Here is a 17898-nt window from a genome sequence, read left to right on the forward strand (position 1 = left end):
CTGGCAGTGAATTCCATATCTTGACTGCCCTTACTGTAAAGAACCCCTTCCTTTGCTGGTTGTGAAATTTCCTCTCCTCTAACCTTAGGGGATGACCGCGTGTTCTGTGTATAGTTTAGTGGTGTGGTGCTCATTGGATTGTAAACACTATGCAAATCACGCATATAAATGATAACAAAGTGTTCAATCATAATTATTTTATATAATATGAAATTAATGTCAATTATATGATCTGTTGCTATAGCCAATATTTATTGGATTGCTCTCAGGCAAGGTTATTCCTAGCTATTCTGCTGAGTTGACAAATTAAATGGCGCTCAGTTACCACTAACAGATTCACATTGTAATTTGTTTTAGTAAAATGAACACTGTATAACACAAAGACTGTCAATTTTCATCATTATTTAATTTATCAATATGGTAGAATACATAAATTTATGCTTCTGCAGCAAGCAGATAACCTTTATTAAACTAATTCCCATTTTTTCTAGTATGCCTCATGATAGAAAGATTAGCTCCATAGTTTTTCTTTAGCCTTCAGTTTTCGTGATTCATATCATGGTGTAATTTTGAAGGCAACATTGGAAACACTAAACTATGTTTTGGTAATACATAAATATGATATTTTTATAAATAAAGCTCCATAAAATGGACAGTGTTTCATATACAAATGTGGCAAGCATTCAAATGACTGCCGGTGCAGTAGTCTGCCACTCCTATAATATGATTTAAGAATACACGTTGCATCACAATGCAATGAACATCCTAGTGAAAGTCTTTATTACCTATTCTTTTTTTACACGCAGTACCCTTTTTCTATCACCAGATGTTATATTGCACTGGAAACCCCATGAATGAAAGAAAACTAGTAAAAGAGAAATAAATTAAAAAAATAAATAAATAAATAAATACAAATAGGCAGCATGCCCCACCCTAAAGTCCATAATCAACTGCTAGACAGTTTGAACTGGTTCCCACTTTTACAAGGAGGTAATGAGTGTGGTAAACCAACACTAGGTCATAAAGGTTGAATCGTCACACTATAACAATGATACCCACATCTTAAGGTACCCCAGTCATAATGTGAACCACACAAAAAAATCAGGAACCTGGCATTGCACCATTCTTACGCCTTTTGTTCTAGTATAGTGGGCCGGGGTCACTAAGACCCCTTGCCCATTACACTTATACATAATAAAATATTAATATTGGTGAACACCTATTCTGACTATTAAGAGGACTGGTAGTAGAGTATGAAATCAAGAGAAGTAGCCAGCGAGATTAAGGAAGAAACTGAGCTGGTTGTTCGTGGAAGCAGAGAATACCTTTTCATGTCGGATGCTATCAATCTTACCATTGAAGTAGGAAGGTCTTGGGCGCTGATAGAGTTGGAGGCAGGCCTTCCCCCTCCCCCTAAGGTTGCTCATGAAATACTTTCAGTTCTTAATGGACATGTAATAAACATATATAAACATGTAGGGCCTGATTCATTAAGGAAAGTTAAGTAAAAAAGTTAAGTAGTCTCCTGGACAAAACCATGTTACAATGCAAGGGGTGTAAATTAGTTTTATATTTTGCACATAAGTTAAATACTGTCTGTTTTTCATGTGGCACACAAATATCAACTTTAAATTTCAGTGTATAAATAAAGTATTTGTGTGGTTCATGTCGGGGTAGTACTCTTCGGAATTGCCATATTGTTGAAGTAGCTGTTCGGGTAGTGAGTATCATTAAATGGTATTACACCCGTTCTAATCAGTTCCACTGTACCGCACATGTAGTACTTTGTCCCAAAAGTATTGAAAGTTGGAGGTGTATACCCCATTATGTTGCTCTCCAATTCAGGAGAGAAAAAAGGGTGAGCCAGATGCAGCAAAGAATGCAAGCCGAATTACAAGGAAAAATGGAGAAACATGCAAGAGGACTAGTACCCACTAAATGGGCTGTCCACACACGCTCGTTTGCTTCTGGAAGGGTTTGGGGAGGGTTATTACGGGAGATTATGGCTCAAATTGATAAATATATTCAGAATTTGGAACATACACCTTTAATTTTGTATTAATAAGTAATTAATACAAATGAAGAAATGAAAAAGAAAAACTAAAAAAACAGAGAGGCTACTAAGTAAACATTTATAGAAATGAAGCTGTACACTGCAAACATTTTAAAATATAAAAAATTATAAACATTTAAAAACTAAAGATAGTATAGTATTTGATATGAAGAGATTGTAACACCCCTATCATGTAATATAGATATGCTTTGTGTTTGGCATGTATATGTTTGTTTGCATCTTTTGTATATACAGTGCATGTATGACAAATGTAATGTGGAAATTGTGTTGTAATCTATCACATGATAACTATGCACTTGTCCTAACTAAACAGTGCATTTAACATGTGTATATCACTTGTATTTGAGTATTATGTGTATACTGCATGTATTTTGTTTTTAAGAAATAGGGAATATGTTTTTCTTTGGGAACTTCCTCAAATCAAAAAGCAATAACATATTATATTTGCAATGTTATTTTTCTTTTTCACAAACAGATGTAAAAAGCACCAAAATGAATGACAAAAATGTTTTACTTTTTCCCCTTTTACTCACTGTATTTTTCTGTTCATTTTCAGGATGGATTTATTGACTTTTTGGAATTTATTGCTGCAATAAACTTGGTTTTACGTGGAAAAATTGATCAGAAATTAAAGTGGTATTTTAAACTATATGATGCAGATGGAAATGGATCCATTGACAGAAAAGAATTGCTAAGTATAATAACGGTAAGCAAGTGATTCGACAGAAGAAACAACATAGTCTCTTGAGATGGAAGACTATTTATTGAAGTAGTTATACATCATTTTTGAGTTATCACTCATCTTTAATTCTTCTGTTTCTGCCCAATGTTTTATATGACCCTGTTGCCATATAAATTTTTGTGGCATGATTCAAACATTTTTAAGTGTTTATCGGGGGAATTATGAGGCCAAAGAAAGTTCAGGTTATATCAAATAATGTAGACTCTGAGTCTAAGTTTGAGTTTTCAGTGATTTTTTTGCATGAGAAACTGATCGTATCTGGCACAAATGTAGTATGTTCTTGTCAGTACAGCTATGCTTCACTAATTTATTATAATTGGTCAGTTTTATAGTTGTATCGGTATTGCTTAAACAGATGTTTTAATGTATTAGATAAATGTGGTCTATCAGACGAAGTAACCATGTTTTATAACATAGATAGTGGTAGCTCCATTTTACTATAGCTAAGACAACAAAATTATTTTGTTGCAATAATATTGTCACTAAGACAACTCAAAATCACTTTGTCAAAGAAATATATAAATATTTTTTCCTTCAAAAACAAATTCTTTTACTTTCCCCTTCATTGTTAAGCGCTAAGGATGGATCCCACTCATCTTTAGCACTGAAGAAGTTCAGAAGATTAGCAATGCTACTTACAAGTCCACTCCCAGCATTTATTGTGGGTGGGGGTCAGAGGAGGAAGCGTCACTAAGGGGAGCTATGCCACTGCACTGCAGAGCAAAATCTGTAGTACAGAGAATGGGGAAGGCACTTAAACTGCTACATACTCCCACATACTGGTACCTACACTCTCAGATATTCCCTCTTTTCAAAGAGGAGACTCTTCTCTTCCAAACTCTGTGTTTCCTGAGAAATTATTGTGCAGGTGTGTGGTGATCAGTAACCCCTATGCTACAGAACGCTTTAAGATGTTTCCAGCACCAGGGATCATATACTATAGACAGGTAGTGGCAATCTCATCTAAATCCTTAGGAGACTGTCTTCTTTACTAATCTGACAGAAGGTGAAATATTTTCTGTCATTCTAGGCAGAAGATTAGTACTAAAGTTAATTAGCACCAATTAGGCTAATTACTACTATGTAGCCATTTACAAAAAGCCAATGCATAGCACAAACAATGAAAATAAAAATACATATGCACATATCTAAATATATATATATATATATATATATATATATATTTTTATATGTATATATATATAGAGAGAGAGAGAGAGAGACATAAAGATAACATGTTAGTACATTTTGTTGGCAAAACAGATTATAAACTCATTAATCCTTATGGTTGCAAAAGAGATTGTATGATCTTTAACCCCTAGTGGAGTGAATGTCTTTTATAATGTAGCACATAAACAATTTAATAAAGTATTTTAAAAGTTAGGATTAATTCTCCTGAAATATGAACATACCTTACATGGGGACATAGCTTATAATTAGCTAATAAACAGGGAGACTTCACTATAAAAATGCATTACAATAAATATAATCTTTAAATCCTTGTGGGGACTATATATTTATTGTGAAAATCCAATAAAACTCTCTTTTACATAGGAGAGTTAGTCTGTCCCCTTCTCTGATGTCAGAATCAATAACGTTAATTCCAAGAAATTTTAAGTGCAATGGAAAATGGCGTGAAGGGTGTGGAGCAGTAAATGATGATACATGTAGTCAAAGGTAGCACAGGGGTCCAGGAGAAGTGGCCCCTGGATTTGGCTGAGAAAAGATCAGTGGTGACTTTGGTCAAGGCAGTTTCTCTTGAGCTGAGGGGCGGAAGCCAGATTGGAGAGGATCTAGGAGGGAGTTGTCAGAAAAGTAGCTGCTGAGACTGTGGTAGACAAGCCACTCAAGTATTTTGGAGGCAAAATGGAGAAGAGAATTGGGATGGTAGTTAGAGAATGAGGTGGGGTCAATATTGTTTTTTTTATTAAGGGATGAAACAAGAGCATGTTTAAAGGATGAGGGGAAGATTCCAGTGGAGAGGGACAGATTGAAGAGGTGAGCAAGGTGAGAGCAGGCAGTGAGGGAGAGGGAGCGATGGAGGTGAGAGGATAGGGGATCCAGGAAGAAGGTTGAGGGAGGAGAGAATAATGTAAGAGAATGGACGTTTGCACTCATAATGGGGCAGAAGGAGCAAAAGTGGTGGTGACTAGAGGAAGAGGAGTGTGGAGTGGTAGGATTGACAGAAAAGTGATGGGAGGAGAAGATTTTGTGTCTGACAGCCGCAATTTTGGAAATTAAAAAGGAGGCAAAGTCAATGGCAGTAAGGGAGGATGGGAGTGGGAGGGAGCAAAGGAGTTTTTTGAAATTACCAAAAAGGAGGCAAAGAAATGTGAAGACTGTGAAGAGATAAGAGACTTGAAGAATTATTGTTTAGCAAGGGAGAGGGCAGAACTATAGGATGAACGGATGAACTTGAAATGAAGACAGACTGCCAAGGAATGAGATTTTCTCCTGTGTAATTTGGTGGTATGTGCATTTTTGAAGGAAACAGGTAAATTTGGAGTGCCAAGGTTGGGGTTTAGAGTAACAAAGGTATAAAGTAGGTAGGCAGAAGCGCCAGGAGCACCAGAGTCAAGGGCGGTGGTGAGAGTGTGGTTGTAGAGGGAGGCTGCTTGGTTTGGGCAGGCCAGGGTAGATAAAACCGAGAGGAGAGTTTCGGGTGAAGAGTTAAAAATTGTATGGATGTTATTAAAGTTCCCACTGTGGCACCCAGGTGTGGCAGATAACAATTATTGTAATATTTAAAACAATTATGTGTTAATATAAAAATAATAATGCACTCCTTAAAAAAAATAAGTACTCTATGGAACTATAAAACCACTTTTATACATTATTCATGATTGAACACAGAAAATAACAATTTTATATCACAAATAATGAGTTAAGTGAGAATACCAGTGCATTTTTTTGAGGATTCAGGTAACAGAGGTAGAATTCTTGATGAATGGTTGTATAAAGGAGTTTATATTGTATATTTGGAAAGATTAGAAGTAAAGAAGGATATTTCCAGCAGAGTCCACTAGACTTTTGTGTACTGTAGGGAGATGAGGTAAACCAGAATGTTGTAACATGAGTAATATTGTCAGAAGTAGTTAAATTCGAGATGCTATTGTGTTGAGCGACAGTGGGAGTCGGAGGGGTATCATAAGGGTGAAAAGCACTGTAATGTGAATTTCCTATTTAACCTATATAAATGCCTATTGCTTTGATGTTTTCATTGTCAAATTATTATTTTTTTTGAGGAGGATTTCAGTCCCCAGCGACCCTGGAACATCATTTGCATATAAATTATTTCTGTGGAGGAAGTGCTGATCAACAATGATTGTCTATTATGATTAAAGTTTTTGGCTCAGTAATAGAAATGTGATCACTATTATCAATATTGTGATGGTATGTTAAGGGGGACAATATCACTTGGAGTAGTGTTTCAATGTGTTCCATAAGAGAACAGGCAGAAGGGGACAGAGTGGAACGCTGACCATCTCATGGGGACTACCACACACAACAGTAATTTGAAAATGTGACTTTAATTAGAAGGAAGAGTCTAAGAAGTACAGAAAGGCAGCGCTTAGACATAACTTTGTATGCAAATATGTTGCATACAGTTAGAGTATGAAGATAGGGTGTAAAATCATCTCTCCAGCTTTCCACGTGATTGGGAACATATGCTTAGTAGGTTTGCACACAGACATGTACGCTAAATTCAAATTCTGCCACATAATTTTTTTCCTTTGTTTGACCCCTAAAATATCTAATATCAGTATGATTTTGTAATTTGGTAATTGTGAATTTGTACAGCCAGTTGTATTTTGATCTAGAATTAGAAGTGAAGGTAAACTAATAATTCCCATATAGCAGAGAGAACTTACAACAGATCTATGAAAATCTTTACACATTAGGGAATATGCTTTCTGCAGGGTTGCAATGAACGCTGCCCTCAGGGTGGAATATTTATTTTATTAAGGTTTTAACTTTTTTCTTTGTAAGGGGATCTGTGTATCGTAGTTTGCATATTGCACAATTAAAATAAATTCACATATTTTTAACCATATTTATATTTCATCTTCAATATGTTTCTGACCTGGTATACTTTGCAAATTGTTTTATAGGAGTACTCTGTGTTTCTTCATCTCGAGGTTGAAGTGAGCATAGGGAATCAGAAGCTGCTTAAGTAGCTAGAACTCTGAGGGATTTGAATGTCATTAAGCCAATCTTGAAACAGAATCATCAAGTCAGTGAAGGGAATGGAGGTCAGGTGTTACGTGGCAGTTTAGTTAACAGTCTGGCTGCAGTATTTAGTGCAAGTGGTGCAAATCCTTTTCCGGGAGACGCGGGTAGAGTTCACTGCAGTAGTCAAGCATGAAGACACAAATGCATGTATGAGTAGAGGAAGATCTTCTTGGGGAATCAAATGCTTGTTTGCAATAATGTTCTTCAGATGAAAGAATGAAGATTTGATCATGCCTGACACCTAATGTTTAAGTGTTAAGCCACAATCAAGGACAACATCAAGATTCCACACATGAAAGCAGTTTGACAAGTCAGAACCTCCAAGCTTAAGGCCAGTTGACTGACAGAGCAGTGGTCTTTTTCACATCGGGCTCCATTCAGAAGAAACCTTTTATCAGGATTCAACATGCGCTCAGTTGTGACAAAGTAGTAGCATGTATACTGCAAAAAGCATAGGAAATAGTAGAGAGTCACTGCCCTGAATAGTAGAGGGCACTGTTGCTGATGAGTATACACCTGAAGACACTCTCTGTTACCTGCCAGTGAGAAACTATTTGAACTAATTAAGAACTGCTTCATCCAGTCCACAGAAAATATTTAGGCAGTCTAATAGAATTCCATGGTATCAAAGGTTGCAAAGATGTTAAGAAGGACTAAGATTGAACAATCTGTCTCTTGCCACCTGAAGATCATTAAGCCCACGCACCAGGGCTGTTACAGTGCTATGGCATTTCCTGAATCCTAACTGGAATTGATCATAAATATCATTAATATCATGGGTTGATAAACAAGTTTTCAGTTGGGTTGCAGCCACTTTCTCAATAATGTTCCATAGAAAAGGAGGGGTTGATACCAGTCTGAATTTAGTCATGCAGTTTAGGTCTAAAGAAAGTTTGTTAGAATAGGTCTGCTTTCTTTTGTTTCTCAGGAAAATGCCTGTTGAAAAGAGTATTTTACTGGTTTGGCAAATACTTGACCAATTACATGAATTACACCCCATTAGGATGGTTGTTGGGGCTGAGTGCAGATCACAAGAGGTGGGATGCAACCCTAGGATAATTTTAGCAATGTCTTCTACATCCAGGTGGTCAAAACTAGTCCAACGTTTAGGCAGGTATGGAAAAATGCTGCAAAGTAAGAATTCTTTCAAAGATAGAAGTGTCAATAGTTTACTTTTATTTAACAAAATGCAAAGTGAATGAATGTGAGGATACCAGCCTTAGCTGGGATGGTAGTTACCCTCTGTGGGATACAACTCAATCGGGAAGACCAGAGTATATCCACAATAGGACTTTATTACGACAGCACAACACCACAAGACGCTTACAAGTTACAGGGTAAATGGTAGCATGTATCCTCCAGCAGCCTCTTGCAGTTAGCACTCCAAAGTAATATACTCGGTCTCTTTCAGAGTCTTATTCTCCCACGATATTACCACTACAGTTATGGTGTCGCCCAGCCTGGGTTACATGCTCACACTGACCCTGTTATGATAGGGTTTCCTCCAGCGGCACCACGATGCCTGGCCCAGAGCCCTTTTTGCTGATGTCTTGTACACCAGGATCCTCCAAGCTAGAATAGATCCCTTACCATTCTCCTCTTCCTATATTCTTTGCTGTATACACAGGAAGTAGTGTCAAATGTCTCAAACCTCCCCCTTACAGCAGGGGGAGGTTGTTAAACATACTATCCTTGCTACCTTGATTATACAATGGAATGGCTTGACTCAATTAGCTATTTGCCTGAATACACTAAACAAAGGGTTACAATATTACAGCAGGGAATGACACTGCACGCTTACATGAAACAATAAGACTTTTGACACATTGTATCAGCAGTGTTATGCCATCTGAATCTGTGATACATTTTGATACAATAACATTTATATTGATACATTTCCCAATGCTATTTCAGACAATATATTACTGTGGAGGCACATTTTTATATCATTAAGAAATTCTAACCTCATTACCTCTCAGATTACCTGTTAACCTAGCTAACTAACATGGGCTGCCAGCTAGTTAACTCAGGCTTTGTTCTGGTTACAAACCAAATCTAAGTTGCATCTCATAACAATGGACATTTGAGACAAATTGTAATGACATTAGCTGACACAAGCAAAATAACTGCTGCTGTCCTGTTATTTTCACACAGTATGGCAATATTCCTTATATTTATACTACATACAATATTGCAGGTAATAGCAAGGGCAAATTGTACCAAATAACATGAAATAATAATACACATAATGCACTGATGCTCTGGTGTATATACTTAGACTGGGCCAAGGATTAAAAAGTACATTAAACCGTGAGCAACGGATGATGAATACAAAAATCTCAGTCCAGCAACACCCCGTTTCCTCACAATGAACATAAGAGAAATGTAAATCAAATCAATATTTGATGTGACCAATGCATCAATTCTTCTAGGTACACTTGCACACAGTTTTTGAAGGAACTCGGCAGGGAGGTTGTTCAAAACATCTTGGAGAAATAACCACAGATCTTCTGTTGATGTAGCCTTGCTCAAATCCTTCTGTCTTTTCATGTAATCCTAGACAGACTCGATGATGTTGAGATCAGGGCTATGTGGGGGCAATACCTTCACTTCCAGGACTCCATGTTTTTCTTTACGCTTAGTGATATTGGCTGTATGTTTGGGGTCCATGTACTGCTGCAGAATAAATTTGGAGCTAATCAGACGCCTCCCTGATGGTATTGCATGATGGATAAGTGCCTGCCTTTATTTCTCAGCATTGAGGACACTATTAATCCTGACCAAATCCCCAACTTCATTTGCTGAAATGCAGCCCCAAATTTGCAAAGAACCTCCACCATGCTTCACTGTTGCCTGCAGACACTCATTATTGTACCGCTCTCAAGCCCTTCGGCGAACAAATTGCCTTCTCTTACAGCCAAATATTTCAAAATTTTGACTCACCGGTCCAGAGTTCCTGCTACCATTTTTCTGCACCCCAGTTCCTATGTTTTCGTACATAGTTGAGTCACTTGGCCTTGTTTTCACGTTGAAGGTTGGCTTTTTGGCTTCAATTCTTCCAGGAAGACCAATTCTAGTCAAACTTCTCTGAACAGTAGATGGATGTACCTGGATCCCACTGCTATTTTACAAGTTGTGAGCCAAAGGGGGAGGTTCAAGAGGTGGGATGCAACTCTAGGATAATTTTAGCAATGTCTTCTGCATTGAGGTGGTCAAAACTAGTCCAATATGCCAGATAACCCACATTCACAGACATGCAGCCTCTCTACCATAAGGGAAAGTGGAACTGGTATGCTGCTATAAATTTGACTTCTTAACGGTGGATATGACCTGTTATTCTTCAGTATGCTTGGTTAGTTTTATTGGACTGGATTGTATTGTTTTTTGGTGCACCTTATGTCTGATAATTTTTCAATGATTAGAAGAACATTTCCAGCTAGTGGATGTCTAGTGATAATTGTTATTTATTGTCAATGTGACTATTAATTGATCAATTTAAGAGTATGTATTAGGGTTTGGATTAATCCTTTTTTAATGTAGTTTAAATTAATTACAATTTGTATTAATATTGCATATCAGTGCTGTCAATTATCTATTATTTTCTTTGTATTCACCATACAGTATTATGTTTTGTTGTAGGAGCAGATTGCATAGACATTATTAAATAATACACGTTGAGATATATTATTTTAGTGCCTGATTTAATTTGTTTTATTTTTATTGTTTAGTTTTAGCTTACCCTCTAGTATGCAAATCTTTCCCCAAAGCCTTTCAAGCTTGTGACAAATAAAGCAATAATAAAAATAATAACAGCTGACTTTTCATGTGCTAGAGTTTAAACAATGGAAAATACATTTGAAAAGCTACTTAAAGATGGCTTTGCTAGGAAACTTAAACACACATTTCTATATTTATCAAATCACATGCAGAATTCTCAGATAAAGCAGAAAAATGAGGCCAACTTATCATAAAAACACTTACTCTTGTACAGTTAATGCAGATCAGTTGTAACAGATGGCAAAGACAGACAGCTAAAAACACCTGATAAATAATTCAAACAAGTATGTATTTTTACACATTGAAAATGTATGTAGCATAGCTGTCAACTGTTCCTATTTTCCCATCCAAGGTTTTAAAAATTTGCATTTGTGTTACTGACCAACAGTAGAGTGCACTTCCTACCATTGTGAATAATAAATTCAGTTCTACTTAATTTGGGCCTATATACTAAAATGTAATCTTAAGAGCAGATTGTTTATAATCAAATTGGAAGAACAATGAAATGTGTATGCATGACAGTAGATTAAATATGATTAAATATACATGTCTGTATTAAAATTAATATTGATAGTAATAATATAATAATTAGAGATGTTCACTGACCCCCGTGTTCTGGTTTTAGCTTTGGTTTTGGATCTGGATTAAATTCGTGTTTTGGTTTTAACAAAACCGCCCCTGCGTGTTTTGGTTTTGATTTTGGTTTTGGATCCCTTTTTTTTATAAAATTTATTTTGCTAAAATGACATCATTTTGCTTTTTTTCCCGCTACATTATTATTAACCTCAATAACACTAATTTCAAGTCATTTGCAGTCAATTTGGACTAGAGATGGACGGGCTCTGATCTCCGAGATCCTAACCCACCCGAACTTTGCCTATCCGAGTACCGAGCCGAGCACGCTCGGTACTCTCCCGCCAGTTCGGTATCGAGGCAAAACGAGGCAAAACGTTATCGTGACGTATTCGTATTTCTGAGCTCAGTTCTCGCGAGATTTGAAAAGCATAAATACCCGCCTCCACAGCAATCCATCGCCATTTGACAGAGGGAGAGAGCAGGGTTAGATCACAGGCTATATAAGCGCAGGGACAGAGCAATAATTGTACACATTATTGTTTCAATTCTATTCTATACAATTCTATTATTATTAATACCAATTCTATTAGCAATTGTTAGAGCAGGAAGAAAGGAGGATAGAGGAGGCTTTTTTTTTCAATTTTTTGCACTACAAGTGCTTTGGGGTGTCCCATATTCCCCAGTGTTTTACAATAATTTTTCTGGCTGTCAAAAAAAAGTCATATTTGTCAGCAGTATCTATCTAATACAATTTTTTGCACTACAAGTGCTTTGGGGTGTGCCATATTCCCCAGTGTTTTACAATAATTTTTCTGGCTGTCAAAAAAAAGTCATATTTGTCAGCAGTATCTATGTAATACAATTTTTTGCACTACAGGTGCTTTGGGGTGTCCCATATTCCCCAGTGTTTTACACTATTTTTTCTGGCTGTCAAAAAAAGTCATATTTATCAGCAGCATCTATCTAGTACAATTTTTGGCACTACAAGTGCTTTGGGGTGTCCCATATTCCCCAGTGTTTTACAATAATTTTTCTGGCTGTCAAAAAAAGTCATATTTGTCAGCAGTATCTTTCTAATACAATTTTTGGCACTACAAGTGCTTTGGGGTGTCCCATATTCCCCAGTGTTTTACACTAATTTTTCTGGCTGTCAAAAAAAGTCATATTTGTCAGCAGTATCTTTCTAATACAATTTTTGGCACTACAAGTGCTTTGGGGTGTCCCATATTCCCCAGCGTGAAACAATAATTTTTCTTGCTGTTAAAAGTGATATTTATCAGCAGTATCTATACAATTTTTTGCACTACAAGTGGTTTGGGCTCATTAAAATGGATTCAAAGCAGTCCACATATGAGCAGAATCAGCAAGCAGGTTCTTGCACCAGTCCTGATGGTAGTGTTCCCAGTATGTCATCTGGAAAAGCCGATGTAAAAGTACATAATCTTTTTAAATCAGGGAAAAAAACACACCAAAAAAATTACCGTGTTAAAGCGAAAATGAAGTGTAACTGAGGAAAAGTTAACTGCCGATAAAAAAAAAATTGCCAACATGCCTTTCTACACACGCAGTTGCAAAGAAAGAATGAGGCCTTCGCCTTTCTTTATTAGTGGCAGATCAAAAAATGTTACCAAGCCTTCTTGTACGGTGATTCGTGAGCAAGCAAGACCAAGTAATTTGGAGTCTAAAAGTGGTGCACAACTACTGTTACGCGTTAAAGTCGAGCTGCAAGAAAACAGTAAGGCATTAGAGGATAATGTATGCTCTAAATCAGAAATGACACCAATCCCTGTGGAGAGTCCATCTACCAGTGGTATGTGTAATCGTGAGCATTCTGTTAGTGACAGTGTACCCATAAAGAAGGGTCACATCAGCAGTTCTGCTGATGCGTGCCTTAACAGCCCGAGTGTAGCCGGTGATACACCAATTGAGGATGCCACTTTGGAATTAGAAGAGGATGAGGGGGAGATTTGTGTAGGCGACGAGGGCACTAATGATGATGTTAATGAGGATGATGCAGACAGATACCAAATTGCCTTTTTAAATTTATATTTATATTCTAGAGTCTATAACGGCTGAATAGTTTTCTATTTTACTCCTAGTGGAGAGGGGGTCTGATGCAGACAGATACCAAACTGCCTTTGTCCATTTCTTTTTATATTCTAATTGTTCAGTCTATGCAGGCTGCTTTTTTTCTATGCAACTACAAGTGGAGGGGGGTGGGTCATAGACAGCCACCAAACTACCTTGGGTCATTTATTTTTTATATTGTTCATTCTATGCAGGCTGCATTTTTTCTATTCAACTACAAGTGGAGGGGGGGGGGGGCTATAGAGACTGAAACCAAACTGCCTTTGTCCATTTCAATTTATATTGTACAGTCTATAACGGCTGCATTTTTTAGTATTTTCTACAAGTGGAGAGGGGCCTAGAGAGACAGTAACTATACTGCCTTCGTCCGTTTCTTTGTATATTTAACTATAAGTGTAGGATGTAATATACTCCCAAAGACGATGGCTGCATTGCCAATAGGCTAAGATGGAGAGGAAGACAATCAGGTTTGTGTGCAGAATTAAGGACGACCTACCAGGGATTAAACTGTTTTCTTCCTAATTTATTAGCTTTAGAATTACCTTACTTATCCAAGAAACAGGTGGAGCACTAAATTAGGTTATTTTATGCCCAAAAACAGTGATTTTTAAACAAAATTGCAAAACAAAACCAAAACCAAAACACGCAAGGGCAGTTTGGCAAAACCAAAACCAAAAGACGACGGTAATCCAGATCCAAAACCAAAACCAAAACACGGGGGTCAGTGAGCATCTCTAATTTTGACCATCTCACAGGTCCCAATATTATTTTCATACACTTTCAAACAAAGACTGCAGCGACCTGGCTGGATGCTAAGCGACATAGCAATGACTCAAACACACAGCAGTTCCTAGCACATCTAGGAAACATTGCCACACAGCAGTGTCAGTAAGGAAAAGTGGTGCAAGATGCAATTGTCCTTGGATCATGAAATCAGTTATGGTTCATTTGATCGCTCCACCCGTTCCTTGGATAATTGTGGTAATTCTACAGCTAGTACATGGCAACGAGCACTAAATCCCCCACCCCCGCCCTCCCCCCGGGATGCGTGCTTTTATCAGACCCAGACCAATCCAAGGTGCCAGACAATGAACTAAAAAGAGCCATTGTAATCCTCAGCAAAAAGCAAGTTCATCACTGAGCTTCGAATAAGCCCCAATTCACAAAAAAAATATTGTATAGTGAGGTACCTTTAACGTAAAGTGCAGATTACAAACACTTTGTGCAATACTGATGAAGTAGCAGCAAAGTGGAAGATAATACATATGCATGTCTATTTAGATATCCATGCTTACATTACTTCTGCAAGCAACATTGTTCATTGTTAATAAAACTGCTGTCTTTATACCGTTCAAAAAAATGAAAAATAATTCTCCACCATTCTTTGGATGTTGGTAGTTGATAATAGGATCAGGTGTCACTAATTCTGGTCAATTATTTTACAGTCAGGGCTGCCAAGAGGAATTCAGGGCCCCGGTACAACAACTTCATGGGGCCCCCTTATAGTTGAGAATGTAAAAAAATTTGCTAATGGGTGTGTTCATACAATTGGGGGCATGGCTATGCATCATTGGGCGTGCCCAGCCCACCCTCCTACAGAAAAAAAACCTGCATTGTTGTGTACACCATTGAACAGTCACCAAAAATTGGGATTGGCCCACTAGAATCACAACATTTCACACACTCTGCTGCTCTCTCCTCACTTTCACCACCTGTAGCTGCAGGTTTCTTTAGTTGCGACTTGTCTGGATCCTGGGTTCTATTTGGGAAAAAAAAATGGGTGCATTTAGAAAACTACAGCCAGCCCCGGCATTAAATCAATACCACCCACATATTAATAATTAGGCTTTCCTCCAGCCCCAACATTAAAATAATAGTATTCACATTTAATAAATAAGCCTATTTCCCTTCCTGTAAACAGCCCCAGCAATACCTATTTCCGGCAACCATCACTGCCATTAAATAATTCATAGTCACATTTAATAAATAGACCTCATTCTCCCCAAACTCACCCCCACATTCAATAGCCCCCAAACTACCCCATCTTAAATGAATAGTCCCCACTATTAAATTGCCTCACCATCATCCTACAAACAAAATAGCACCCATTAATTAGCCACCACCTACCTCACACACACTTGCAACAAGACCCCTGTGCCATCACACACACATTACTGTGCCCCTTCATAACAACTATACTGTGTCCCCTTATGCTCACACTGTGCCCTCCATGTTGCTTTCCCCCTTCTTTATCACTCTGTGCCTCTCTCCCCCTTCCTTTTCACTCTGTGCCTCTTCCCCCTTCTTTTTCACTCTGTGCCTCTCTCCCCCTTTTTTTTTCACTCTGTGCCTCTCTCTCCCTTCTTTTTCACTCTGTGCCTCTCTCCCCCTTTTTTTTCACTCTGTGCCTCTCTCTCCCTTCTTTTTCACTCTGTGCCTCTCTCCCCCTTCTTTTTCAGTCCGTGCCTCTCTCCCCTTCTTTTTCATTCTATGCCTCTCTCCCCCTTCTTTTTCAGTCTGTGCCTCTCTCCCCCTTCTTTTTCACTCTGTGCCTCTCTCCACCTTCTTTTTCACTCTGTGCCTCTCCCCCCTTCTTTTTCACTCTGTGCCTCTCTCCCCTTTTTTTTTTTACTCTGTGCCTCTCTCCCTTTTTTTCACTCTGTGCCTCTCTCCCCCTTCTTTTTCACTCTGTGCCTCTCTCTCCCTTTTTTTTCACTCTGTGCCTCTCTCCCCTTTCTTTTTCACTCTGTGCCTCTCTCCCCCTCCTTTTTACTCTGTGCCTCTCTCCCCCTTCTTTTTCACTCTCTGCCTCTCTCCCCCTTCTTTTTCACTCTGTGTTCTTCTCTCTCCCTTTTTTTCACTCTGTGCCTCTCTCCCCCTTCTTTTTCAGTCCGTGCCTCTGCCCCCTTCTTTTTCACTCTGTGCCTCTCTCCCCCTTCTTTTTCACTCTGTGCCTTTCTCCCCCTTCTTTTTCAGTCCGTGCCTCTCCCCCCTTCTTTTTCACTCTGTGCCTGTCTCCCCCTTCTTTTTCACTCTGTGCCTCTCCCCCCTTCTTTTTCACTCTGTGCCTCTCTCCCCCTTCTTTTTCAGTCCGTGCCTCTGCCCCCTTCTTTTTTACTCTGTGCCTCTCTCCCCCTTCTTTTTCACTCTGTGCCTCTCTCCCCCTTCTTTTTCAGTCCGTGCCTTCCTAGGATTCTTCCTAGCAAGTGACCCCTGACCTCGGTCTGTTCTTTGGATTTGCTGTCTGCCATTACCCTCTGCTTCTGGGTTCCCCGCAACTGGTACACATCACACGACCCTCTGTAGTCTGCAGCCAAGTCTGTCCCCACCACTAGAGGCTCCAGTGAACACCAGACTGTCAGAGTAGACTCCGGGTGGTGTTGTACTGGTTGGAGGGGTTCCTGACAACTATTACATTTTCTTCGTTTAGCTTAATCGTAGTTTAGGGCCTGGGTGTCTTAGAAAGAGACAGTAAAGCAACTTCATAAAAAAATTAAAACTACAAAATAACAATAGAGTTAAATTAAATTGATGTATAAGCCTCTACTTTGTTTGGTTTTCAGTAAGCAATGTCTGACATTACATTCTTTCACAACCCCTAAACTAACTTTTAAGGATACATAAAGCTATTAAGACTATTTTAGTAAATTGCACAATAGTGTAATTCAAATGCATAGAGAGATTTTCTTCAGGAATCCATCAGCCACAGGAACCATATTTGGTGAGGAGGAATGTATTGCAGATATATTTTAGGATTAGGCACAATATTGGAGGGAGAAATGCTCTGCAAGGATCTGTCAGGAGCAGTAGTATGTTGAGTGGAGGAATGCTCTGCAGGGATCTTTCGGGTGCAGATACTGTTTGGTGATGAGCTATGTTCTGCAGGTATCTTTTAGGAGCAGGCACAGTCTTGCAGGGAGAAATGCTCTGCAGGGGTATGTCAGGAGACAGTATTGTGTTTCAGGAGGAGGGATATTCTGTAGAGATCTGCTGGGAGCAGGTACAGTGTTGGTGGGAGGAATGCTCTGCAGGGATCTTTCGGGAGCAGATACTGTTTGGTGATGAGCTATGTTCTGCAGGTATCCTTAATAAGCAGGTACAGTCTTGGAGGGAGAAATGCTCTGTAGGGATTTTGTAGTTTTAATTTTTTATGAAGTTGCTTTAATGTCTCTTTCTAAGACACCCAGGCCCTAAACTACGATAAAGCTAAACTAAGAAAATGTAATAGTACTGTATGGGGGGTATTCAATTGTTAGCGACTTTGGAAGTTCGAGCGTGCAAAGTCATTTTTTTGCTATTTTACCTTATTTTCGAGCGCGAAAACTTCTCACGCAATTCTAATCTTTTTTTTTTTTTTTACCAAAACGGTGTTATCGAGCTCTAAGCGTTTGTCAATGTTAAAGTATAG

The 17898-nt window shown here is 38.4% G+C and overlaps 1 protein-coding gene across 1 annotated transcript in view; it reads left to right on the forward strand.

The window, feature by feature from the left end:
* The window catches only part of GUCA1C (guanylate cyclase activator 1C), a 64276-nt gene that overhangs the window by 16986 nt on the left and 29392 nt on the right, over window positions 1–17898 (forward strand). Inside the window, exon 2 of the mRNA XM_075198114.1 lies at window positions 2631–2780. Coding sequence (XP_075054215.1) covers window positions 2631–2780 — 150 coding nt within the window. The remainder of the gene's footprint in view (window positions 1–2630; window positions 2781–17898) is intronic.

This window comes from Mixophyes fleayi, chromosome 2 (assembly GCF_038048845.1).
Source record: "Mixophyes fleayi isolate aMixFle1 chromosome 2, aMixFle1.hap1, whole genome shotgun sequence".
In the NCBI taxonomy this organism is placed as follows: Eukaryota; Metazoa; Chordata; class Amphibia; order Anura; family Limnodynastidae; genus Mixophyes; species Mixophyes fleayi.